Below are 27,685 nucleotides of genomic sequence, written 5' to 3'. Positions count from 1 at the left end.
TGCACAGACAAAGAAGCAGGATGAGGGACCTGAGTATAAATATCCAGCAAGGTCACGTCAGAGGCAGAGTCGAAACCCAGGTCTCTGGACTCCCAATCCAATTTTTCAGAGAATACCAAGAGAGCACCTGCTTTTCTGTAATGAGTCTGGCAGGCGCCCCACCCAAGGCTTCATCCTGGCCACTGGGGTCTTCAGAACATCCGTATGGTCTCAAAGGTTTGGCACCTGTGTCTGAACGATACCTTTCTCGTCACCTTCTGACGTCTTCAGCTCCTGATATCTGAGCTAACCAGCGCTCCTCATCAACACCCCAATGCCTACCCTACACCACTCACCCCAGCTGGGTCCATGATTACCTCTCTAGTCTCCTCCACCAGGTGGACTGAGAAATAACTCCCATACATCCCCCCGGGGCCCCATCTGCTCAATCCAAAGTCTTCAGTCCTTGCTCCTCATTTTGAAGGGTGATGGGCTGTCTGTCCGCCGACCTTGAACTTCAGCTCACAAGTGAATGTGAACCCCTCCGCTGCTCATGCTAATTTCCTGCCCGGTTCCAGTGCAATATCAATGTCACAATGACCATTTAACTGAGACCTCAAATGTAGATGTTTGACAGTATCTCCACATGAGCTTGTATACTTAGTCTCTATATTTTTACCTGCTAATTTAATAAATGTAAACACTTAAAGGACACCACAATTTTAAAATGCAATATTGTTCTATCTTCATTTTCTTTTTAATGTAAGGGAAGACCTAAGCAATGGATACAGCCCTGGGCCCTTTCATCCACTGGGAAGTCCACCGGCAAACCCGTCGTCATAAAATTTCTCCAGGCATTGTTATGTCTTCTCAAAGGCTGGGACCCCTCGCCTCACTCACATCTACCAATGGGTGCTGTGGCCACAATTAATAATACAGTTGCTGCAGAACAGAGGTAGATGCCCCCAAAGCTCTGGTTCAAACCTCAGACAAAATTAAGACTGTAGACCAAAAGTGGTATTTGAAGAGAAGTCCTGAGCAGAAACAATCTTGAGAAAAATGCCTTTGACAGGTCAAAGTTCCTGGCTTTTTATGGCTCTTCTGAGAAGCCTTAAAAGAAGATAAGGGAAGAGTTTCATCCCCATGCTTAGGATGTTGTAAGGAGCCTCCCAGTCAGGCAAAGGTCTTATTCATATTCAGATTATACGGGCTTTACCTCTTTTTATCCAAAGGCTCCTCTCTCTCTCTCTCTTTTTTTTTTTTAAGATATATTTACTTTAGAGACAGAGGTCGATCCCAGGACCCTGAGATCACAACCTGAAACCAAGAGTCAGTCGCCCGACCGGTTGAGCCACCCAGGCACCCCCAAAAGCTCCCCTCTTCGAGGTACACTGAGAAGAACCAAGACTCTCCCTGGGAAATTTAATTAACTACATAGTTTAACCTTTGGTTGTTAAACTTAGGTTGGTTAACCTTCCAGACATGCACCCTTCAACCATGAAATGTGACAGACACAGTTTACAAAGCATGTTTGTGGCAGTTGTCCTTGTCTGTTCAGCTTAAAGAATATGTTCATTCAGGGTGCCTGGGTGGCTCAGTCCATTACGCATCTGATTCTTGATGTCAGCTCAGGTCTTGATCTCAAGGTTGTGAGTTCAAGTCCCACACTGCGCTCCATGCTGGGCATGGAGCTTACTTTGAAGAAAAAAAAAAAAAAAGAATATATTCACCCCCTAAGCATATTAGTTGGCTCAGTTAAGCTACAACTGAAACCAACAGCCTTATCGGTCATTAACCCACCATTGGGTAACAACCACCCATTTGTCTGGGTTAATTAATCAACCATTTCATATATGGTGTGGGTTCTCATATCAGTCCCTCTGATAGTTGGCATAAAGGATGCTTCTGGCAAGGTCCCATCCAAACAACACAAAGTCTTCTATTTCCAAATACTAACATTCACTGAGGGTTCACCATGACAAATAAAGACTATCCATATATATCTCATTGTATTCTTCACAACTCCAGGGGGAAGAGATGGTATTACACCTATTTTAAGGACAAGTAAATTGAGGCCCAGAGAGATGAAAATGCTTCCCCAAATCAAACAGCTGGTAAATATCATGGCGAGGTCTCATACCCTGAGTGTATTCCAGAGCTCAGATGGGGATGATTGGGTTTGTAAATGGCTACACTTCTAGACTTGCATGTTATTGTTTGAGGGTGGTTTTGCTTCTCTCTTAATGTCCACTATGGTTCCTTTCAAAGTGTGTGCCATTTCTCAGATGGGTAAGTGGAAGAAGGTGTTCTTCAGGCTCATTATGTCTCAGGATTGGAGCATCCTTTTGGGTGGCTTCTGGACCCAACTGAAGATTCAGGGGGGAGCTGGAAGAGCAGACACAGAGGGAGACATGGAAATAGGAAGGTAGAGTGGCTTGGCCTGGAGGCTGGCACTTTAGGCAAGGGCTTCTCAATCTTCTGGGGAGCTTGTCAGAAACAGACCGCTGGGCCCCAACCTCAGGAGATTCTGATTCAGTAGGTCTCGGACAGGGCCTGAAAGTTTGCATTTCCAACAAGTTCTAAGGTGACATCGCTGCTGCTGGACTGGGGAACTACACTTTGAGAAGGACCTGTCCAGGTCTTCAAACATACCATGCCGACCTCACCCTCCGCAACCTACTTCACTCTCAAATTCCTTTCACTTATTGTTAGTACTATATGCTAGAGTGTTTTGATTTATATCTTATCTTGCTTCTTAATGAGTACCAGACTCATCTGCTACATTCAAAAGTCCTTAGAGACATAGAACTTGGCACTGTTTCGCTTAATCATGATTGCTGATTGACGGGCTATTAAGAATGATGACCAAGGGGGCACCTGGGTGGCTCAGTAGGTTAAACATCTGCCTGCAGCTTTGGTCATGATCCTGGGGTCCTGGGATCGAGCCCCATGTCGGGCTCCCTGCTCAGTGGGGAGTCCGCTGCTCCTTCTCCCTCTGCCCCTCCCTCTGCTGGTGTCTTTCTCTCTAATAAATAAATTAATTAAATCTTAAAAACAAACAAAGAATGATGGTCAAGGTGTTGTGATTGATCTTCCAGACACTGATCCAAAGCTTAAGGTGTAATTTGCTAAGGCAGACAATAGCATGATTAAGAGCTGGGCTTTGGAGGCAGACGCAGCTGGGTTCCAACCCCAGCCCACCGAGCACTGGGCAGGTTAACTTTCGGCAAGTCACTTAACCTAGGAGGGGTCTAGATTGCTCCTCTTTATCCCCAACATCCTACCCATCATTAATCTTGTTGTATCCACTCTGAAATGTACTTTGAAACCACCCAGGGCACCTGGGGGACTCAGTCGGCCAAGTGTCTGACTCCTTATTTCAGCTTGGGTCATGAACTCAAGGTCATGAGATCTAGCCCCACACCAGGCTCTCTGCTGGGCACGGAGCCTGCTTAAGACTCGTTCTCTTTCCCTCTGCCCCTCTCCACGAAAAGAAAAAAAGAAAGCCCCCATATGGATCAACTGTTGCCTCACAATCAATGGACATCACATTTACTTATTTCTTCTCTTTGTGTGTCTCCTCTCCACTAGAATGTGAGACCCACAACAGCAGGGATACTGTTTGTATTAAGGATCCCCAGGTCTCCCAGATTAAGGCCTGGTAGTTCACTGGCTCTCAGATTCTTCAATGACACATGGAAGAATAAATGAGTGGATGAAGTTCAGTTTCCTCGTCTGTAAATGAAAAGAGCCCTAACACTACCTACCTTGTAAGGTTGCTTTGAGGAATAAATGAGATAATACATAAAAATAAGAATAAACATTTCTATAGTGCTTACCTCATGCCAAGAACTGCTTTAAGCCTTATGAAGGATTATTCCTCATTTTATGAGTGAGGGAACAGAGGCAAGTGGCTTTCCAAGGTCACACGGCTAGGAAGTGGCAGAGCCAGAATTCTGGCTGCAACATTCAAACCAGAGTCCATATTCAGAAATACCACACTGTAAGACTCTTGTCATGATGAAGGTAGGTTGTTTAAAGCTAGTTCTTTGTTCATATGTCAAGCCTCACCCAAAGCTGTGTATTTTCCATTAAGTCACCACAAATCCCAAATCCCGGTTCTCACTCTGACCTGGCTTTTCTCAAGTCTTGTGCACCCTTCCTGGAACCAGGACCAGTGACTCTGGGTTCTTCATGCCCTCTGGGCTGGAGAAGGGGGAAGCGCAGAGTCTAGCACACAGCACAGCTCCCCCCGTTTTCCTCCCCCAATTATTTTCTCCTAGGCTTATTGTCCTAAATTATTTTGACAAAACTTCTAGGCTATCCTATCCTTTCTTTACCTGAGCATGACATCGTGTAGGATAAAGTGCAGGGGAGGGAGCACTCTACCTTACATTCCCCTTTGAGTTAATAACAGCCTTGGTGGTGGGCCCCTGGGTGGCTCAGTCGATTAAGCGGCTGCCTTCAGCTCAGGTCATGATCCCAGGGTCTGGGAATCGAGCCCCACATCGGGCTCCCTACTCAGCGGGGAGCCTGCTTCTCCCTCTCCCTGCTGCTCTGCCTACTTGTGTTCTCTATCTCTCTGTCAAATACATAAATAAAATCTAAAAAAAAAAATAACAGCCTTGGTGGATATGGGAGGAAAGCTCACTGATTCAGAAAAAGAGGAGCTTTCTTCCATACAGATCAGCAGTTCCTGACATCATGGTGACTCCCAATAATACCCTTCCCCCAGTCCTGTTTACCCACACAGTGCAAATCTCATCACTTTACCACACTAAAAATTCTAAGGTAAATATTCTAGAGGCTTTGACATCCCTGGTTTTTGTTAAGTACCCCCAAAGGGGTTCCACTGGGCCAAAATAACCAAACAACTGAGCTGAAATGAAGTACTAAAAAGCATAAGAGGAATTTTCATATTAGTCTTCAGGAAACTGACATCTGGAACCACAAGATCTTAGCCTGTAGTTTGTGGCGTCAAAAATACATTTCGGGCAAGGCCCCAGATGGGTCTCCCCTCTACTGGCCTGGGACATCTACTAGACATTCCTGTTGAACCCCTTTGGGAAACAGCATAGAGTCAGATATCTGGATGGAGATACCTCAGCCAAATCACAACATGGGACTCCAGTCCCAATCTCTGATGGCAGTCATATGTTTAGAACACTTCACAGGGTCTGCGACTCAAAGACAGATGATCTCTTCTCCCCACTGTCTTCTCACCTGGGAAGAGGACACGACTGACCATTCCAGGGAACACCATCATGAAAAGAGGCAGCACCTTCAGGTAGGCAGCCATCAGAGAGCCTCCTTTGGCATGGGACAGGTTCTTGGCAGCCAGAGACCGCTGAACGATCACCTGGAAAACAGTGGGGTGGTTGGAGGATGAAGTGGCTAAGTGTGCAAAGCTTGTTGGTAGGCATCATGGACTTAGAATCTTGGTTTGTCTCGCTTCTCTTTGAGGAAACATCACTTTCCTATTCCCATTCCCTGTGCTGCAGTTGAGGAAGCTAAGAACCCTGTTCCATGCCCTCCCTACTCCTTTATCCTGGAGTTGGACTTGGCCAATTTGATTTCTACATAGAGTTTCTCTGCTTCTCTGGCTACCATGACCAGTTGAGGAAAAGTATGAATCCAAGGTGGGTCAATTACAACTTTCCATGGAACTTCTTCCTAGAAGAGGCAAAGGAAATAAGCACCTTAACACCAACAGCCTCCATTAGAATTGCCAACTATGAGAGGAGCTTAGAACACTGGCTGCACCTCCACCACTATACTGGGGAAGATCCCTTAAAATTGAAGTTATCTTGGGATGCCTGGATGGCTCAGTCATTTGAGCATCTGCCTTCAGCTCAGTTCATGATCCCAGGATCCTGGGATCAAGCCCCACATCAAGGCTCTTTGCTCAGTGGGGAGTCTGCTTCTCCCTCTCTCTCTGCCCCTCCCCCCACTCATGCTCGCTCTTTCTCTCTCTCCCTCAAATTAAATCTTTAAAAATATGTATCAAATTAAAAAAAAACATTATCTACTCAAAAGGAATAACTTGTTCCAGAGTGTTTTCTAAGTAGATCCCCCCAAATCCTCCTCCAGCCTTCAGATTCAATCTACATGAGCCCAGAACTTTCTCTATTTTCTTAGGCTTTGAGTGTTGAAGCATCTGGAGAAGGTACAGAAGTCCTGTGACAAGCTTGGACAAGCAGGACAAAGCTGGGACTCTTCCCTTTTTTTTTTTTTTTTGACAGTGGACACTAGTTTTCCTAGAGTGTCCTGCTCCTTCTTTTGAAACCCACACCCTGTCCACACAGCTATGCTATCATCTTGGGCACAGCTGCCTGATCCAGGGGTAGGCACCTGACCCATACTAGACCCTTCTACAGGACTTTTGGATTGGGCCTTGGGGAGTGGCCAGCATCTTTCCTGTTAGTCTGCAGTGAGACAATGAAGTTACAGGTGTAAAGACGGCTGATGGAGAGGGAAACCAGAGTATGTTCCAGCAGTTTCTGAAGGCTCATTCAACTTCCTGCTGTTTGTATTGCCTGAGCTAATACATCCCCCACCCTTTCCCTGAAGTAGTTCGTTTAATTTTTATTTTTTTTTTTTTTTGGTCTGTCACTTGCAACCACGTGCACCCTGACAGGCACAATTACATTTGTTTGGATTCCATAAGTGAAAGACTCTAAAATGTAAGATTGGCTTATGTGAGGAAAGGTGGGGAGCATGGAACTGAGAAGTTAGGCATCCTTGTTTAGACGTTGGTTTAATGGGGCACCTGAGAGTGGCACAGTTGGCTGAGCCTCTAACTCTCGGTTTCGGCTCAGGTCGTGATCTCAGGGTTGTGAGATCGAGCCCTGCATTGGGCTCCCCGCTCAGTGTGGAGTCTGCTGGAGTTTCTCTCTCTCCCTCTCTCTCTGCCCCTCCCCACCCCATGCTTGTTCTCTCTCTCTCTCTCTCTCTCTCTCAAATACATAAGTAAATCTTTAAAAAAAATTTATAGAAGCTGGTTTAACTGTTATATGTTATTTCTCAGAACTCCATTTACCTGCTGAGGCTTTCTAGAACACTTTAGAATGTGGTCGTAGAATGTGAAGATATTAGGGTCTATAGAATATGTCTTGTTGCTTTAGTAAGGTGCTCAAAGAGGCATGCAGGCTTCAATCCTAGCCCACCCCTCTGGAGCAGAGAGGAAAGCATTTACAGCTTTGGAAAACAAAGCCCTTCCTACTGGAGATCCAAAACTGTGACCAAAAAGAATTCTGGCTTTTAGTTCCCATGATGTGGAGAATACAAACATTAATTTAAGAGGCAGCTGAGGAATTTTGAAGATATCTGTGCCCCTTGAAGACCCACGAGCCCGGAGAGGAAGGGGTCCCCCTGTAGGACAACCCCCTGGTCCAAGTAATGGAACCACAATTCAAGAGGGATGGTATGAAAAAGAATTAATTCATGTAGAATGGTTAGACCAGGGACTGGCCACAGTACAGCAGCAGTAAATGTTTAAGTGCTATCACTATTGTCCATTGTTAACTTATCTTTTCAGCCTTACACATTTCAACGGGTGATACATTCACTGGATTTGAAACCTGACCAAGTATAAACAGGTATGCAACAAAATGACACCTATCGGGGCGCCTGGGTGGCTCAGTGGGTTAAGCCTCTGCCTTTGGCTCAGGTCATGATCCCAGGGTCCTGGGATCAAGCCCCGCATCGGGCTCTCTGCTCGGCGGGGAGCCTGCTTCCCCCTCTCTCTCTGCCTGCCTCTCTGCCTACTTGTGATCTCCATCTGTCAAATAAACAAATAAAATCTTAAAAAAAAATGACACCTATCTCCCTGCCCACGAGTATCCACTCTTCGTTTTACCTGCATCCACCTGGAGCTGCTTCACGCAGATATAAGAAATGCAAATATTGACTCTATCCTTCCCCCCTTTAACACAAAAGGGCTTATTATACATGTTGGCTATTGCCTTCATTGCAAATGTTCCCCAACTATCACAGCGAGCCCCTTTCTTTTTTGAGGCCTGTTTTTCCAAGGGTCACTCCTCAGTCCCACCTCCCCTTGCCACCCTGTTTTATTTATTTTTCAAAATGCTTTATATATTCTATTTATGTAATCTCTTCACCCAAAGTGGGGCTCGAACTCACAATCCCAAGATCAAGAGTTGCATGCTCCACTGACTGAGCCAGCCCAGGACCCCGCCACCCTATTTTAAGCTGCATTCCCACCTTCTCAACCCCTGTTTCCCTACCCTGCTTTAAAAAAAATGACATTTATCACCTTTAAATATTCCATATAATTTTCTTACTGTCTGTCTACCCCCCACTAGAAGAAGGTGAGCTCCAAAGGAGACAAGAGCCCTGTCTGATTTGTTTACTCCTGATTTCCAAGTGTCTGGTACAAAGAGGATACCTAGTGAATATCTGTTGAGTAAATGATACCAGATATCAATTTTAATCTCCATTTAAAATGTATCATCTCTTGCTTACTGGATCTTTCCAGACGTTAGCAAGATGTATTAAGAATTCCCCTTTGCAGGGGTGCCTGGGTGGCTCAGCCAGTTAAGCATCGAACTCTTGCTTTTCAGCTCAGGTCATGATCTCAGGATGTTGAGATCAAGCCTCACGTCAGGCTCTGCGCTGAGGGCAGAGTCTGCTTGTGAATGTCTCCCGCTGCGCCACACCCCCTGCTCTCTCTCTCTCTCTCTCCCTTTCTAAATAAATAAGTAAATCTTTAAAAACAAACAAAAACCAGTTCCCCTTGGCAAATATTAGTAGCCCTGGATTTGTCACCCCATGAACAAGTTCAAGAAGTAAAATAATGTAGAATAGTAGAAAGGAAGGAGTAGTTGAGCTTGGGGGTGGGGGCGGGGGGGAGAGGGAAAGGGGATGCAAACAAGAGAACAGACAGAGGAAACCAGCCCAGCCTCTAGCCCCACAAAGAAAGCAGCATCCTGGAGGGTGCTCCCTCATCAGACGCCCCGTACCTGATCCGTGCACCAGTACCAGAGGGACGGGATGGACATTCCAAGGAGGATCCCGGGCCACGGGAGATCAGATGTCAGAGGGTCTCGGAATATATGGAAAGCATCTTCTCGAGGCAGCCCGCAGCTGTTATTTTCACTCCGGTTGCTAGCCACGGCTAAGAAATACTTCTCCTTCAGGCCTTCCATCCCGCCAACTGCAGCAAAACCTAAAATGCAGAGGAAGCCCAAGTTGGCCAGAAACTCAGAGCAACCCCCAGCAAGGGTAAGGGGATGGCTGGATGGGTGACATCCTACTTAGAGCAGAGCTGACAAGAAAGCTAGTCACCTTCTTTTGATGCCTCTGGTAGCGACTATGTATTGCTTCTCAGAATATTAGTAACCGATGCATAATACAAAACACGTAGGGTTATAAAGGAAACCATACATATTAAGGCAGTCATCAAAACATTAAAACTGTGGCTTAGTAGTTATTTGCTCCTTTAAACAGTAAGACCTAGCAGTAGGTCTAGTAACTATTTATTTATTTTTAAGTAATCTCTGTGCCCAACATGGGGCTCAAACTCGCAAAGTTGAGATCAAGTATCACACACTACACCGTCCGAGCCAGCCAGGCTCCCCTGTAATAACAACTTTTTTAAAAAGATGTTTGCTTATTTATTTGACACACGCAGAGAGAGATAGTGAAAGAGAGCACAAGCAGAGGGAGTGGCAGGCAGGAGAGGGAGAAGCAGGCTCCCCGCTGAACAGGGAGCATGATGCAGTGCTCCATCCCAGGACCCTAGGATCACAGCCTGAGCTCAAAGCGGACGTGTAACAACTGAGCCACTCAAGCGCCCCTCATTCCTGCCTCCCCACTTGTGCTCTCTCTCTCTCAAATAAATAAATAAAATCTTAAAAAAAAAGAAATATATACTATTCAAACACTGATAATCAAGAAAAAAGACAGTCTCTTCAATAAATGGTGCTGGGCAAATTGGATAGCTATGTACAGAAGAATGAAACTCGACCATTCTCTCACACCATACACAAAGATAAACTCGAAATGGATGAAAGACCTCAACGTGAGGCAAGAACCTATCAAAATCCTAGAGGAGAACATAGGCAGTAACCTCTTGACATTGGACCCAGCAACTTCTTTCAAGACATGTCTCCAAAGGCAAAGGAAACAAAAGTGAAAATGAACTTTGGGGACTTCATCAAGATCAAAAGCTTCTGCACAGCAAAGGAAACAGTCAACAAAACAAAGAGGCAACCCACGGAATGGGAGAAGATAGTCCCAAATGACACTACAGACAAAGGGCTGATCTTTAAGACCCAGAACTCCTTAAACTCAACACCCTAAAAACAGATAATCACATCAAAAAATGTGCAGAAGACATGAACAGACACTTCTCCAAAGAAAACATACAAATGGCTAACAGACACATGAAAAAATGTTCATCATTAGCCATCAGAGAGATTCAAATCAAAACCTCATTGAGGGATGCCTGGGTGGCTCAGTTGGTTAGGCCGCTGCCTTCGGCTCAGGTCGTGATCCCAGGGTCCTGGGATCGAGTCCCGCATCGGCCTCCTTGCTCCGCAGGGAGCCTGCTTCTCTCGCTGCCTCTGCCTGCCTCTCTGCCTGCTTGTGTGTACTCTCTCTCTCTCTCTCTCTGGCAAATAAATAAAATCTTAAAAAAAAAAAAAACACCTCATTGAGATACCACCTTACATCAGTTAGAATGGCCAAAATTAACAGGACAGGAAACAACTAGTGTTAGAGAGGATGTGGAGAAAGGGGAACCCTCTTACACTGTTAGTGGGATTGCAAGTTGGTGCAGCCCCTTTGGAAAACAGTGCGGAGATTCCTCCAAAAAAAATTAAACATAGAGCTCCCCTATGACCCTGCAATTGCACTACTGGGTATTTACCCCAAAGATATAGATGTAGTGAAAAGAAGGGCCATTTGGGATGCCTGGGTGGCTCAGTTGGTTAAGCGGCTGCCTTCGGCTCGGGTCATGGTCCCAGGGTCTTGGGATCGAGTCCCACATTGGGCTCCTTGCTCAGCTGCTCAGCAGGGAGCCTGCTTCTCCCTCTGCCTCTGCCTGCCTCTCTGTCTGCCTGTGCTCACTCTCTCTGACAAATGAATAAATAAAATCTTAAAAAAAAAAGAAGGGCCATTTGTACCACAATTTTCATAGCAGCAATGGCCACAGTTGCCAAACTGTGGAAAGAGCCAAGATGCCCTTCAACAAGGGCCATCTGTACCCCAATGTTTATAGCAGCAATGGCCACGGTCACCAAACTGTGGAAAGAACCCTTCAACGGACGAATGGATAAGGAATATGTGGTCCATATACACTATGGAGTATTATGCCTCCATCAGAAAGGATGAATACCCAACGTTTGTAGCAACATGGACGGGACTGGAGGAGATTATGCTGAGTGAAATAAGTCAAGCAGAGAGAGTCAAGTATCATATGGTTTCACTTATTTGTGGAGCATAACAAATAACATGGAGGACATAGGGAGATGGAGAGGAGATGGGAGTTGAGGGAAACTGGAAGGGGAGGTGAACCATGAGAGACTATGGACTCTGAAAAACAATCTGAGGGTTTTGAAGGGGCGGGGGGTGGGAGGTTGAAGAACCAGGTGGTGGGGTATTAAGGAGGGCACGTATTGCATGGAGCACTGGGTGTGGTGCAAAAACAATGAATTCTGTTATGCTGAAAAGAAATAAAAAAAATGATGCCTTTCAACAGATGAATGGATAAAGAAGATATGGTCCATATATACAATGAAGTATTATGCCTCCATCAGAAAGGATGAACACCCAACTTTTGTATCAACATGGATGGGACTGGAGGAGATTATGCTGAGTGAAATAAGTCAAGCAGAGAGAGTCAATTATCATATGGTTTCACTTACTTGTGGAGCATAAGGAATAACATGGCAGACCTTAGGAGAAGGAAAGGAAAAGTGAATTGGGGTAAATCAGAGGGGGAGATGAAGCTGGAGAGACTATGGACTCTGAGAAACAAACTGAGGGTTTTGGAAGGAGTGGAGTAGGAGGATGGGTGAGCCTGGTGGTGGGTATCAAGGAGGGCACGTATTGCATGGAGCACTGGGTGTGGTGCACAAACAATGAATTTTGGAACACCGAAAAAGTAAGAAAATTTGAAAAAAAAGAAATGAAAGAAAGTAAGTAAGTAAGTAAGTTTGGGGATTTGAATCAAAAAAAAAAAAAAAAGAAAGAAAGAAAGAAAAGAAAAAGAAAAAGCTGGAGAGGCTAAATTAATACCAGGCAAAGGAGACCCTGGAATAAAGAATACAACCAGGGACAAAGAGGGACATCACATAATGATAAAGAAATTGAATCACTAAGAATGTATAACACTCCTGGGCACCTGGGTGGCTCAGTGGGTTAAGCCTCTGCCTTCGGCTCAAGTCATGATCCCGGGGTCCTGGGATCGAGCCCCACATCGGGCTCTCTGCTCAGCAGGGGGCCTGCTTCCCTCTCTCTCTCTGTCTGCCTCTCTGCCTACTTGTGATCTCTCTCTCTCTGTCAAATAAATAAATAAAATCTTAAAAAAAAAAAAAGAATGTATAACACTCCTAAATGTGTATTCACCTAACAGTAGAGCTTCAAAGTAAATGATGCAAAGACTAGTGGACAAATCAACAACTATCATTGGAAACTTCAATACCCCTTTTTTAATCACTGATAGAGAAAATAGATGAAAAAAATTATAAAGATAGAGTATTGAACATTGTCAAACCTCTTGACCTAATTGGGACTGATAACACAGTATAGCCAACAGCAGCATATTCTTTTCAAGGACATATGGAATGTTCATCAAATCAGGCAAGGTCTCGGGGCCACAAAACAAACCTCAACAAATTCACAAGAAACAAAATCATATAAAATATATTCTATGGCTGTAGTGGAATTAGATAAAAATCAATAACAGAAATATACCTGAAAAATCTCCAAGTACTTGAGAATTGTCTCTGTTTGTGGAACACAGGAATTATATAGAGAAAACCTTGAAGACTCCACCAAAAATTGTTAGAAGCAATAAACGAATTCAGTAAATTTGCAGGTATAAAATCAATACACAAAAATCAGTTACATTTCTATACACAAACATATGATTGGAAGGAGACATTTAAATAAACAATCATACTTATGATTGCATCAAAAAGGCTAAAATACTTAGGAATGAAAACTATAAAACATGGATGAAAGAAATTGAAGAAAGCACAAATAAATGGGCAAATATTCTGTGTTCATAAGTTGGAAGAATATTGTTAAAATATCCACACTACTCAATGTGATCTATGGATTTTTTTTTCAAGTAAGCTCCATGCTCAAAGTAAGGCTTGAACTCATCCCCCTGAGATCAAGAGTCACATCCTCCAGGGACTGAGCCAGCCAGATGCCCCGCAATCTATAGATTCAGTGCAATCCCTATTAAATTCCAATGACGTTTTTTTACAGGAACAGAAAAAAAATCATTCTAAAATTCATCTGGAACCACAAAAGCCCCGAATAGCCAGAACCACATTGAGGAAGAAAAACAACGTGGAAGGCTTCACACTTCCTGATTTCAAACTATATTATAAAGCTGTAGAAATCAAAACAGTATGGCGTTGGCATAAAAAGACACATAGATGAATGGGACAGAACTGAGGGCACAGAAATAAACCCACACATATATGGTCAACTAGATGGCAAACATCTAATAGATACAACAGATTGGTGAGGATTCCTGGGGGCTGGTCTGCAAACTCTTTCCTGCCTGACCATAATGAATTAAGTAATGGAACTTCTGCATCTAGAACCCATCCTTTCATGGAGAAAGATCTAGAGGTTTGGCTAAGAATAATAGACCCTGGCAGATCTATTTTGGTTCTCTCTTGCCTCTGAAAACCTGTTCTAAGTAGCTCATGTGGCCCTGGAAGGCTCAAAGGTTTGGTATTTAGGACAGCGACATTTCACATAACTGTTACTCATCTGTATTTCCTCTTTACACATGGGACACCAGTGAAGTTTTTCTTCTTCTAAGGGTCTGAAACACTTCTTGGTAAAGTTAATAATAAGCCTTTTCTGTCCGTGTTGTGAAACAATTATTCCATGATTACTTTGAAGTCTTATTGTAAAGATGAAAAGAACAGAAATAAAATGGAAACTGTGTAGAAAGTCACCATTTTAAGGTAAAACTCTTGTTTATATCCCTCTACCCCTGATCCTAGGCAATTCCTGAGTCTGTCTTTATTTTACATGCCTTTAGTACTTACGAGGAACTGGTTAGGCTATGTAAAATGTCTCTCAATCTGGACTTCTGATGGTCTTTCTGATGAAGCTGAGGTTATGTCTTGTTGACAAACATGGCACAGAGGATACATTGTACCCTCCTCCCCATATCAGGAGTTACACGATATCAATGCCTAATTCCCGGTGATCATTTAGCTACAGCGGTGTGAGCTAGTTTGCTCCCTTGGAGCGTGGCTATTTTTCCCTTTGCAATTAATATTTTGGGCATGACAATTGAGGCCATGCAAAGATCCTGTGTCTTCATGAACTTTCACCTGCCAACTTGAGAATTTATCGTTTGATCTTGCCTGCAGATCACTGTGATGTCCTCACGGTGATTTTCTAGCTTTGCGTCTGTCTGTATTTATTCACTGGAATTCTTCTGTAAGGAAGAGCTGTGCCTTTGCCCCTCTTATTTATTTATTTATTATTTTTTTTAAAAGATTTTATTTATTTATTTGATAGAGATCACAAGTAGGCAGAGGCAGGCAGAGAGAGAAGGGGGGAAGCAGGCTCCCTGCTAAGCAGAGAGCCCGATGCGGGGCTCGATCCCAGGACCCTGAGATCATGACCTGAGCCGAAGGCAGAGGCTTTAACCCACTGAGCCACCCAGGCACCCCAACCCCTCTTATTTATTAATCACTTTTCCATATCAACGTTGGAAGAACTATTTATTTTTACTTAAAAAACAGTAAATGTCGAGGCACCTGGGTAGTTCAGCTGGTTAAGAAGCTGACTCTTGATTTCAGCTCAGGTCATGATCTTGGGGTTGTAGGATGGAGCTCCACATGAGGCTCCTTGCTCAGGGTTGGGGGGGGAATGTCTGCTGGAGATTCGCTCTTCTTATGCCCTCTCCTCCCCCTCCCCCTAAAATAAATAAATCTTAAAAAAAAAAAAAACCAAAACAGTAAGTTTCCATAAGCTGAGTTCTCTTCCAGCTAAAATAACATGCCTGAAGGAAGTTCCCCACGACAGGAACGCCCCGTGGTATGCTTTTGACCCTGGGCTTGCTGATCACAGTGATGAAAGCAGATGTCACCAAGAGAGCGGTTGCCATCCACCCAAGTGACCCTGGGGCCCCACTTACTGTAGCCCATCAGGATGAGTGCTCCTATAAGCATGATCAGAGTCTGCAGGGCATCTGTGTAGATCACAGCGGCCAGGCCACCTGAGGGTAGGGGTGGGGATAAGCACGAGGTGAGCGTCAGGTATGATGGTAGAGAGGAGTTACCCTGGGGAGCAGACAGAACCTGCAATTTCAAGACCTGCCTGAGGAGACTTAGTGTTGTGTGTAAAGATGGCCACAGTGTCTCCTTCCTGAGCGCATACCCATTTGGGAGTGTGGCTTTGCTGTTCCTTCCATGTTGAGGTAAAGCTGATTTCTCTACCTCTTAATGAGAGGCTTGGCCAAATGGGTTGCTTTGATCCACAGAATATGGCGGGAGTGATATTGTGCAGCTCAAAGCCTAGGCCTCAAGGCCCTGGAAGCTTCTGCTCTTGTTCTCCTGTTGCCCTGAGACCTCCATGCTGGCGAAGCCCACCCTCGCCTACCTGAGGGTGATGGCTCACACAGGGGAAGCCCAGCTGAGAGCCCACGCCAACCACCAGCCGCATGAGGGAGGCCACCTTGCCCCAGCCAGCTATTCCAGATGTCATCGACCTCCCCTTCTCCACTGAGCCAGGTGAGACCAGCTGATCATGACCATATAATGGCAGCAAGTCCATCAGCATCTGGACAGGGTGATCTTCCCAGTCTCTTCCCTGTACCATACTTCCTGCTTCCTTCTTCCCAAAGGGGAAAGAGATGATTCTCTCATGTGAGCACGTTTATTCGTGGGCAGTGTCAGTGTGCAAAAAGTGTGCACAGAGCTGCGGTGTTCCACTCTGATTCCTCGCTCCTTGCCAGCATGAATAGGGTCCCCGTCACAAACATGGAGAGAGATTCGGCCTCCATTCTGGCCCTGACCCTCTGTTGCAATTATCCAGCCCGAGATCCTGCCACTAGAAGCTGGCATCGTTCCTATACTGATGATTACTGAGCAGTTACCACGTGCCAGGCACTGGGTGCAGTGTCTTATTCAATCCTTCCCCAAATCTCTCGTGAGCACCCTGCCAAGCTCTTTGTGGAAGGGACAGAGAGGCAAACAAAACAGCATGTCCCTTGTCCTGAGAGAGATCAGCGTAATGGGGACACAGACTCCCCAAACAAGGAAAGGCCAAGATAAACTGACTATGGCCACTAGCCTTTCTCTCTCCTGGGGCTCCCAGCACATGGCCTCCATGAGTGCGGAACCCCCTGAGATCCTACAGGGGCCTCTGCCTACTTTCAATTTGGTTGCTTTTCCACTTAGAGCCACCAGTGGAGATGCATGGCACTTGGAATAAAACCCAGGTGCATTTTGTCTCCTTCAAGGCGCCAACGGCTGGCCTTTTGCGCATCGTTAGGGATGCTGTACCACACAGGGTCGGGGGTACATCCCTCTCTGGCTTGTGGGAATGGCCCCCCAGAGCCAAGCAGGATGCACTTGAACAACCATTTCCTCACTCAGCCTCAGCCACACTGACCACCCTTTTGTTCCCCAAGCAAGCATGTTCACATCCTAAGAGTCTTTACATGTGACCATCCCTCTGCCTGGACTTTTCTTCCCCTGAGCTTCTCTTGAGAGCTTCCTTCATATCATTTAAATGTGGTTCAAGAAGGCCTCAGAAAGGCCTTTCCTGAACATTCTTTGTGGAAAAAAAAAACAAAAACAAACAACAAACCTGCTTATCCTATCACTCCCCATCTCATCCTGCTTAAACTTCCTTCAGCGCACTTATCAGATTATAATATGTCCTGATATTATTTCTTGGTTTTCATGCTCTGTTGTCTGTCTCCCCATCCCCATTAGAATATAAGGTCCTTTTGGGTAAAGAATTTGTTTTGTTTACTGCCGTGCCCCATTTCCTAGCACGATGTCTCATACACGCTAGGTAATATATAGATATATTTGTGGAATGAATTATATTACACCAAGAGGGGGCAGAGCGGGATGAAGCTGGAGCAGAATGTGAAGATAAGAAGGCAAATATTCCAAACCAAATACTTGTCCGGGGCCTACTAGAGGCTGGTCTCTCTCCTGTGATGCTGCTCTGATGGGGAAAGAGGAGACCACCCAACCTCAGCCTCCAGAATTAGAGTCGCTTACCAACTAGCTTTCCAGGGTCTGTGTGGAGAAACATGCTCAGCTCTGACAGTTCTCAATAAATAGTTTTTCAATAAATAAATAGGAAATAGCTTGATGCAGTTTTGGTGTGTTTTTAAATCCTCTTTCTAAAAGGGAACCCTCTTCCCTTGGACAACGGCCAAGAGAAATCATCTCATCGGGGGTCGTGGAGTGAGGTGTAATGAATGAATGGTTTTAACACGTGGGAACATCAGAAGATAGGCCAGGAAAAGATGGGGGCAGGCCACAGGCTCTCAAGCATCACCCCTTATTCAGACACACCTGCAACAGTGTACAGAGCCGTGATGGCGAGCAGCCCGACTATGGCCAGGTAGAGATCGAGGTGCAGAGACTGCTGAATAAAGATGGCGCCTGCATACATGTCCACCTGGGGAGACACGAAATCGATGGATGAATGAATGGAGGGACATTTTCAGCACAGGCTCCCCTAAGCCTGGATTCTGGCAAATACAGAAGAGTTCTCTACTGCCCTATCTTCAGCCACCTCTTCCCAGATCGGGGGTCTCAAACTGGAGCCGTGTGGGCCATTACATTTGACACCCATTCACCGGGCTAATACAACAACCTCCTCAGTGGCCTTCCTGCTTCTACTCTTGGTCTTCTACTCTCCGTCCTCGACACTGCAACCTTCATCAAATACTGCCATGATCATGTCATCCTTCTCCTGCCCATTAATATTCTTCAGTGGCTCTGCCCCCATGAACCCCAAACTAGTATCTACATAAAAACATTAAAATTGCATTTCAGGCTTCATGGTCTGCTTGCCCCTTGACCTCATTTCCCTCATTCCCTTCACGTTCCCTGCTTCCCTTAGCAAGCCCTGTCTATCCATCCAGAATGCCAGGCCCCCTCTCCCTAGCTGGTAATCATCCTTGGTCGTAACTTCCCTTGTGAAGGCTTCCTACATCTGTAGCTTCCCAGACCGAGAGGAAAGTTCTGAAGAATGTTGTCATCTAACGTCTATCTTTCAAGCCTGCTGCTGGCATAGAATCAATTATTGTTGTTTGGATTGAATGGAATTCCTCTGCACTGCATCCACTCCCACTCTCCGCACCTGGGGTAGGCTCTCCCCAGCCCCAGTTGGAAGCGGAGACAGCATCAGCACGAGTCAGGTCTGCTCTTGGCCTCTTTCTCGAAATCTGCCCATCCAACCAAAGGCCAGGGTGGGACAGTCTCCATGGGCCTCCGCACACCTGATGAATACCTGATGACTGCCCGATCCCGGGAGGAAGAGAACAGCTCCCCACCGAGGTATGGCAGGGCTCTCAGAGCCCCGTTCTTCAACCCTCACCATCCTGACACGTTGCCAGAGCTCTGGCAGGAGTGGAAAGAGGTGTCCTTCCCTCCACCTTTTCTCCCAACTTCCTCTCCCTGAGCGTACCCTCTTCCCCGACCCCTCCCATCCTCCAAGCCCCCTGAAGCCTGCCCAAGGAGAGGAAATGCATGGGCAGGACACACTACCAATGACTGTATTCGGTCTTCTCACCATGCTGTAGGGACGTGGCCAGGCTGGGTCCCCACCTTACCGAGATCTTGGTGAAGATGTAGATGAACAGGTAGAGCACAGCCAGGATGACGGGGATCCTGTTGCCGCCAAAGCGCTTCCTTAGGTATTCTGGCATCGTGGTGACCTGGCGGCCAGAGCTGAGCTGTCACCACCCACCTGATTTGGGGCACGTGGCCTCCCGGCACTGACCATTCCCCCTCCCCTCCCCCCTTCCTCTCCCAACTCAGCAGCACTGATGGTCTTCTTAATCATAGACTTAAGAGGGGAGAAGAAAATGGGGTTAGGAGGGTGGCTCACTAGTTAAGTGTCTGCCTTCGGCTCAGGTCAGGATCCCAGGATCCTGGGATCGAGTCCCAAGTCAGGCTCCCTGCTCAGCGGGGAATCTGCTTCTCCCTCTCCCCCTGCTTGTGCTCACTCTCTCTCTCAAATAAATAAAATCTTTAAAAAAAAAAAAAGGAGGAGAAAATGGGGGCAGACGGATGGGGTGTGGAGGAATTGAGGTTCTGTGCAGGGGAATATATGCATCTATCACTCCCATCCCAATTGTATTACCAATTACTCACTGTTTTTATTTCTTAAAATGATTTTTATTTGACAGAGCGAACGAGTGAGTTAGTCAGTTTAACTGATTGAGCCACCCAGGAGTCCCTGCTCCCCCATTGTCCTATTAGAAGCAACCACAGCTACCATTTCAAGTCTTCCCGCCGCCTCTCAACCTCCAGCCCCCGAATTCCTTCCTCACTCTCAGCAGATGACATTACCTTTTCTTGCCAGAGAAAGTGGCCGAGAATGTCTGGCTGCCCTACCTGGGAAATAACCTGCATCTCCACCGATCTTTACCCCTTTCCACAGGAGGTGTTAATACATAATTATTGATGCTTTGGCCCAGAGACCCTCAGTCCCAGCCCAGGGTCATTATACCCCAGATATTTTGCCCACATGGGAGCTAGTCCCAGGTGGAGGTGGGAGCCCCCTGCCAGCCACCCACTACGGCCCTGCTTATCTTATTCCGACTCCGTATTATCTCCAAGGTTATTCACCCATGTACCCTTGCCCTTTACACAGGATCACACTACATCTGGTACAACGTAATTTTTCAAAGGATTCCTTTTATCATTCAGCAGGTCTCCCTACTTTGTGTATTTTTTTAACTGCCACAATAAAAAGTGAAAATCAGTTCTTGCATCATTAAAACCACGATGGGACAGTACAATCTTGCCTGTGTGATAGGATCCCTAAAACAGAAGGAAGTCTAGACAGGAGGACTGATGTAAAGCTGTCGGATCAGAAACAATTTTTTAAACTACCTTTTCGAAAAGTCTAAAGCACTGTCATTTGGGAACAAAAATGTTAACCTTTCACATCCACCAGAAATAACTCCGTCTGTATAGTTTTCTGCGCAAAGGAAGAAAAGCAGTAACATTTAAAAGACATTGTGAGTCTTGTGTCTGTGTCTTGGCATTGAGAAAAAAAAATGGTTTTGAGCCCCTGTTGCTTCCAGCCTCTGAAAGCCTGTGTGCACCTCCTTCACAGGGCAGCAGGTGGGAGCTGCTAAGGACGGGGCTCCCTGGTCTCGCCTGGGCAGTACCCCTCACCATGTGGGGGAGTTCCCAGGGACTGGCTAGTGGATGTCCTCAGGTGGGAGGGAGGGAACACAAGGGTGGCCCTCCCAAAGGCTCTTCCTATCCCAGAGCACCCCAACTCACCTGACCAGCGATGTAGATGGGCAGGAAGATCCAGGCCAACATCAACACAGAGAACAGGCCCTGCCCGAGAAAACAGAGTCAGGCACATCGAGGTGCTGGTTTGGAATTCCCTCTGCACTTGGCGGTCACCTGGCCTGGCTCTGTCTCGGATTCAGTAGCTCAACCTCCCTGAGCCATCATATTTCCATGTTGAAATGGGAGAAGGGGATGAAGGAGGGAAGCATGGAAATAGCAGCTTTCCTGTGACTCCTCATTCAGTGTCCCCCGAAACCTCGTGTCATCCCCCGCCATCCAGGGGTGGCCCTCCCTCAATGATCCTGGATGGGCTTGCTAAGTGAACCCTATCCTAGGGTACTGTGTGTAGGGTACTAAGTCTGCAGCACAAAATGAGCACTGTAAAAATCTTAGTCACTGAGGGGGCGTCTGGCTTGCTCAGTGGGTGGAGCGAGTCACTCTTGATCTCAGGGTGGTGAGTTCAAGCCCTACCCTGGGCGTGGAGACAACGTAAAAATAAATAAATAAATAAATAAATAAATAAATAAATAAATAAAGCTTGTTTAAAAAAAATTTGTTAGTCACTGTGAAGATGAAACTCACTACTAAGAGTGTACGCCCGCCCCCTCAGTGAAAATCATACCCTGCATGAACCCTGCTACCCAGGATAATGTGTCCTATCTCTGGAGTCTCTGTGTGGTGGCAGGAAGGTCGAGAACCACTGAACCACACACTACATTTATGTGATGGCCAACTGGATCTAATATACAGACATACTCTCGGGTCCCCTGATACCTTCTATCTTCTGCATCCACAAGGGAGAGGTTCTAAGCCCTCTTCTCCCACATATTGGTTTTTTGGGGTCCCAGTCTTCCGGGCCAGGATCAAGCAAACCCAGACAAGGCCAAAGCTTGCAGAACCAGCTGATTTTTTTGCTGACCAGGTCTGCCTTTGGTGCTTGCTTGTTTTTCTCAAAAAGTACAGGGTAGGGGCACCTGGGTGGCTTGGTTGGTCAAGCCTCCGACTCTTGGTTTCAGCTCAGGTCATGATCTCAGGGGGTCCAGGAATCGGGGCCCACCTTGGGCTCCACCCTCAGCAACAGAGACTACTTGGGATTCTCTCCTTCTGCCCCTCCCCCTGCTCGTGCTCCCTCTCTAAAATAAATAAATAAAATCTTTAACAAAAATAAATAAATGAGGGACGGCTGGGTGGCTCAGTTGGTTAAGCAGCTGCCTTCAGCTCAGGTCATGATCCCAGCGTCCTGAGATCGAGTCAGGCTCCTTGCTTGGCGGGGAACCTGATTCTCCCTCTGCCTCTACCTGTGCTCTCTCTCTCTCTCTCTCCCTCTCTCTCTGTGACAAATAAATAAATAAATAAAATCTTGAAAAAAAAAAACAAATAAATGAAAGTACAGGGAATTCACATTGTCCCCCAGGACTCTCTGGTAGGCAAAGGGGAGCTGTATGCACGTTGGTAAAATACTTACATTCAATTCATAAGCAGTGACAGAGAGGCCCACAGCAGCGCCTGACCCTGCCAGGCCAACAAAATGTCCACTTCCCACATTGCTGGCAAACAAGGATGCGCCCACCTGTGGGCAGATGGACAAGTCAGATCTTGGACTGATGGTCTATGGTACCTTCTCCCCAACCCCAGTTTTTCTCATGCTCCGGAGGGACCAAGACAGAAGAAGTAGAGAAGGCAGGGTCATCCCTAGCCTATGTGGCACCTTTTTCTTTCTTCAAATTAGAAAAAAATTCTTCTTCCTCAAGACTCTTTTACTTCCCTCTATCAGATACCGGCATAATAAATACGCATATTTGTGGTGGCTAAAATATGAATTGTGTGCCATACGGTTGTGCAGTGCATGACATGAACAACTGTATGCAGTGTCTCTGGGGAAAGGATGACAGGGTCTTGTGGAAGGTGCTTCATGATGAGAATCAGAAAGCCTGTGTTCTATTCCAGTTCTGCTTCTAACTTAGCAAAGTAGATAGCCCTCTTTCTGGTAGAACAGTAAGTGGCCAAGCCTATACTCAATGACCTCCATCCCTGGTCTCAATGGACTGGACCAGACAGACTTGACCAACTTGGCCCAAGCCGGGTCAATTACATTTTCTCTTCTGGGCATCGAACTGGGACACCATCTCTGTTACTGAATCCTAGCTAGTTTCTCTCTGAGGCCTGCATTCTCTTGGTTAAACATAGAGATTAGCCAGGGACAGAAAGGTGAAGATACCTTAGTACCAAACTGTGACTTTTTCTTTTGTACAGTCAAGAGGATTGACAGAGAATAGGAAAGGGAGTATATTCACACTATGTCATTTGATGATATTTAATGCTGTGTCAGCAGGCAACTGAAAAATCTTTGGGTAACTGTTACTCATAATTTGGGAAACACTAGATTATAAGAGCTCCTGGAGGGTGAAGACTGGCTCACTGATGTATCCAGTGTTGGGCATAGTACCAGACATATTTCTCAGAGAATATATATATTAGAGAGGGAGAGAGAGAGAAAGGGAGGGATGGATGGGAGAGAGAGAAAATCCCAAGTAGGCTCCATGCCCAGTGAGGAGCCCAACGTGTGGCTTGATCTCTCAACCCTGAGATCACAACCTGAGCTGAAACCGAGCTGGACGCTTAACCAATGAGTCACCCTGGGTGCCCCAGGGAGAATATGTTTTGTAATGAATATTGAGTGGATTTGCAGTGAATGCCTTCACTGCAAATGGGAGATGTCCTCCCTCTTCTTAGTTCAAAGATTTCATCCTTATTTTAGGCAATTATAAGCAAACTATTATCCCAGACCACCTTCGCAGGGCCCATGAAGTAGACACCTGTGTGCATACGAGTGCACGTGTGTGTGTGCATGTATGTGTATGTGTGCATGTACACATGTTTGTATATGCACTTGGCAATGCCCCTAGATCCACTTGAAAAGAAAATACTGGGGCACCTGGGTGGCTCAGTGGGTTAAAGCCTCTGCCTTCAGCTCAGGTCATGATCCCGGGGTCCTGGGATGCTGCCCCGCATTGGGCTCTCTGCTCAGCAGGGAGCCTGCTTCCTCCTCTCTCTCTGCCTGCTTCTCTGCCTACTTGTGATCTCTGTCAAATAAATAAATAAAATATTTTTTAAAAAGTTGAAAAAAAAAAGAAAATACTAATTCGACGACTGTGTTTGTCATTTGTGTCCTCAACATCTATTCTACCTTGTCTCAGTAATGGCCTCTAGCCCCCTCTCATTTCTCATCACACATGCTTCGGGGGGAGGTTCCAGGCTCCCCCACCCAGCGCAGGCATTGACTATGTGACCCAGGCTTAAGCCAATTAGCAGATCAAACGACCCTGGTCACAGTGACCAGCACAGAGGTGGGCAGGGACCCAACCAGAGATGAGGTATCATCCAGGGATGCCGCCATAGAGGCAGGTGCTCTTCCCACACTGGACTGAGCTTGAGAAGATGAAAAGTCTGGAGCAGTGTCTGCCATCTTATCGCCATGAAGTCGACCCTGTTTGGGAATAATGCCTGTCCAGAAGAAGAGAAGTTGATACGGACAGATGGAAGGAAGAAAAGAAGGAACAAAGGGACGGGCATGGGGAAGGACACCAGGTCCTAGTGACATCACTCGAACCCCTGCCCTCAGCCATCCCTGAAACCAGCCTAATTAGATTTCTCCCTTGGGTGAGTTGATGAATTCTTTCTGTTCAAATACATCTGCACCGGAGCTAAGCCTCCTCTAGACCATGACTTCCACAAAACACACAACCAGAGTCCTGCGAGACCAAAGCCTAACAGAACATCAGCCCTCGAAGAATCTTTGAGAAATGACTTTAATTGAACCAAAGATCACTTACTGGCCACCACACCATGTCCCCTCCAGCTAGGAAGTAGCCTTTCACTGTGTCTCTCTTGGTCTTCACTGTGGACTGAAACAGAGAAGAAGGTGGGAAATAATCAGAGGCATCCCAGAGTGCCTGAGCCATGAATTACCTGCTGCGAGTCCAGCAGGCCAGATTTGGACATCAAATATAGTTTGGGTCTTTTTTTTAAACCCATGGTTTAAGAAGATTTTAATTTGAATGCTTTAGAAGAGACGTAAATTCTTCAGGCCGATCCAACCCCTGCCACTCCCTGCTCTGCATACTTATGGCTCAACAATGTGTTTGAGTTCTCAACCCATGGCTTATCTAGGAGAGCTCATGATGGGTACCATTTACTGAGTGTTCGTAGAGACACAGTAGCTCAGCACGCAGACACTACGCTAAATACTGTAGGGCATCATCTCAGGGTAATCCCTACCATCTCCTATGAAGTTGGTGTCATTAGACCAATCTAACAGAAGAAGACACTGAGGCTCAGAACTTACCTATCAGAGGCTCAAAGTTACCTATCTTGTGCCATATTTCTAGATAGCAGAAGGGCTAGGAATTCAGACCTAGGTCTGAATGATTACAGACTCATACATCCTTCGGTCTGACAATCTTATCTGTTGTAGGAATTTATCCCACATTATAGTTGCACACATCCAAAATAGTGAGTGTACAAGATTTGCTGACTGCAACATAATTTGTAACAGTAAGAGACAGGAAGCAGTCCACATGACCCTCTATCCCAATGATACAGTACAAGTATGTTATGGAATCCCGTGCAACCTTTCAGAAGGCAAGGAAGCATCTATGTGCTGATATGAAGACAGCCAAGGGACCATGATAGGTGAAAAATAGCAAGGTAAAAAAAAAAAAACAATGTGTATAATAAGTTACTTCCTATTTAAGAAAGAGGTAAATACAACGATAATATTTGCTTGGATTTCCAGAAGGAAACTCAAACTAATGTGCGAACAAGTTAATAACAGTAGTTTCCTGAGGAGGGAAAGGCAGTAGTGAGACTTTTCACTGTTTGTCATTTCAAGTTGCTTTTATTTTTGAACCATGAGGCTTTATTGTCTTTAAAACAAAACAAAACAAAACCCTCGCTTAAAAGAGAAAGAAATATCATGGCCTTCGGAGTGAAGGAAATATAGATTCTAACTGCAGCTCTGCTAACTTACTAACATATAAGGAGCTTAGATTTTTGAGCCTCAGTTTCCTTACCTATAAAATGGGTACAGTAGTAGTGTCTTCTTTGTACACATCTGTGCAAGTACATGGGGTAACACAAACTTAAGTGCCTAAGACAGCACCTGACATACGATCCACACTCAGTCCATTTTTACAAGCATAAAGTCCAGATTACTTGATGACCTTGGGCGAGTTTCTTCCCCTGCCTCCCCTGGTCTGGCTTACCCATAGTCCCACAGCCAGGACAAAGAGGAAGTACAGAACGAGCACGGCGATGTCACCTGGCTCCAGGTTTCTCTGGGGAAAAGCCTCCAGGGGATCGGACTGGGTGGGCTGAGGGCTGCTGGAGCTGCTCTCCATGGTTCTGAGCAAATGCTCAATCCTGCGGGAAGTGCAAATGCCTGTCAGATGCCAGAACCAAAGGTCCTTTTCTCACCCGCTCCACAGCTGCCTCCTCGGAGCACCCAGATGAGAGGACAACCATGGAGGGATGTGTGTGGGGACACATCCCCCAAGAAGGCAGAGCCACCTACCCATCTGTCTGTCCATCTGCTCACTCATTCACTTAGCAAATTCAGTGAAGTCACATCAAATCACCCGCTGATAGTTCAGCAATTCAGCCAATTGGCAAAATATTAAAAAGAATAAACAGTGTGAATAGCACAGATGGTTTCCCACTCCAGGAGTGTGAGTAAAGCAAGACACCTGAGTTACTCCCCATTTCTGAGGAACCTCTGAGCTGGGTGTAGGTCAGGCTGACAACTTTGTCTGAGGGTCAGCTAGACACTACGATCTTATTCCTTTGAATGATGGATGGCTCATGAAAGTGCACATATTTAGTGATATATGTAGCATCTCCTGCACGCTGGGCATCATTCTAAGTGTTTAATATTAGTGAGCACTACTGTCATGATCCCCATTTTACAGATGGTAAAATTGAGGCACAGGGAAGTCGAGCTACTTGCTTAAGGTAAGACGGCTCAAGTGGTAGAGCTGGGATTTGAAGTCAAATGATCTTGCTCCCGAATCCATACTTTGAACAACTATCCTAAGCTGTTACCCAGTATCCTGTACTTGTGTGCAATTTAAGGGATTTCTGTGGTGGGCAGATAAATGTTCCCCTCAAGGATGTGTCATTCTAATCCCCAGACCCTGTGAATATGTTAAGCTACATGACCAGAGGACAGCTAAATTTGCAGATTTTTCCTGGATTATCTGAGTGAGCCCAATGCAAACACAAGAATCCTTAAAAGTGAAGGGAAATCAGGGGCGCCCGGGTGGCTCAGTGGGGTTAAAGCCTCTGCCATCGGCTCAGGTCATGATCTCAGGGTCCCGGGATCGAGCCCCGCATTGGGCTCTCTGCTCGGCGGGGAGCCTGGTTCCCTTCCTCTCTCTCTGCCTGCCTCTCTGCCTACTTGTGATCTCTGTCTGTCAAATAAATAAATAAATAAAATCTTTTAAAAAAAAGTGAAGGGAAATCAGAAGAGAGAACCAGAGATGACAGCGCGAGAAGGATTTGGCCAAATGTTGCTGGCTTTGAACATGGAAAAATAGGGACCACAAACCAGGGAACTCAGGCAGCTTCTAGAAGCTGGAAACACAAATTAATGCATTCCACCCTAGAGCATCGAAAAGGAATTCAGCCCAGCTGTCACCTTGATGTCAGCCCAGTGAGACCCACTGAGAACTTCTGACTTGCAGAACCCTAAGATAATAACTGTTGGGTCCGTTATCAAAGGAATGAGATTGAGACAAAGTGAAAGTTATGCAAAGCCTTATTCTATGCCAAGCATTAGAAGTTAGACTGACCGGCCAGGGGAATGAGACTGAGACAAAGTGAAAGTTATGCAAAGCTTTATTCTATGCCAAGCATTAGAAGTCAGACTGACCGGCCAGGGCCACCTCCAAAGAGAGTGACCACCCCTGGGTCTTACA

General features: G+C 46.0%; 1 protein-coding gene across 2 annotated transcripts in view; it reads right to left on the bottom strand.

Moving 5' to 3' along the window:
* Positions 1–26,110, bottom strand: part of SLC5A11 (solute carrier family 5 member 11) — a gene marked incomplete at its 5' end in the record, with an annotated part of 32,153 nt that extends 6,043 nt beyond the window's left edge. The window contains 9 exons of one of the 2 annotated variants that reach the window (XM_080831731.1): positions 5,203–5,338; positions 8,961–9,166; positions 15,344–15,424; positions 17,745–17,850; positions 19,010–19,114; positions 20,697–20,756; positions 22,177–22,281; positions 24,545–24,616; positions 25,976–26,110. In XM_080831731.1, coding sequence (XP_080687857.1) covers positions 5,203–5,338; positions 8,961–9,166; positions 15,344–15,424; positions 17,745–17,850; positions 19,010–19,114; positions 20,697–20,756; positions 22,177–22,281; positions 24,545–24,616; positions 25,976–26,110 — 1,006 coding nt within the window. Of the gene's footprint in view, positions 1–5,202; positions 5,339–8,960; positions 9,167–15,343; positions 15,425–17,744; positions 17,851–19,009; positions 19,115–20,696; positions 20,757–22,176; positions 22,282–24,544; positions 24,617–25,975 lie in introns of those variants that run through there. The other variant, XM_080831730.1, reaches the window with a different exon arrangement.
* Positions 26,111–27,685: the final 1,575 nt, after the last annotated feature.

The sequence above is a fragment of the Martes martes genome (assembly GCF_963455335.1).
Source record: "Martes martes genome assembly, contig: SUPER_18_unloc_2, whole genome shotgun sequence".
In the NCBI taxonomy this organism is placed as follows: domain Eukaryota; kingdom Metazoa; phylum Chordata; class Mammalia; order Carnivora; family Mustelidae; genus Martes; species Martes martes.
This window is presented reverse-complemented; position numbering and strand designations above follow the sequence as displayed.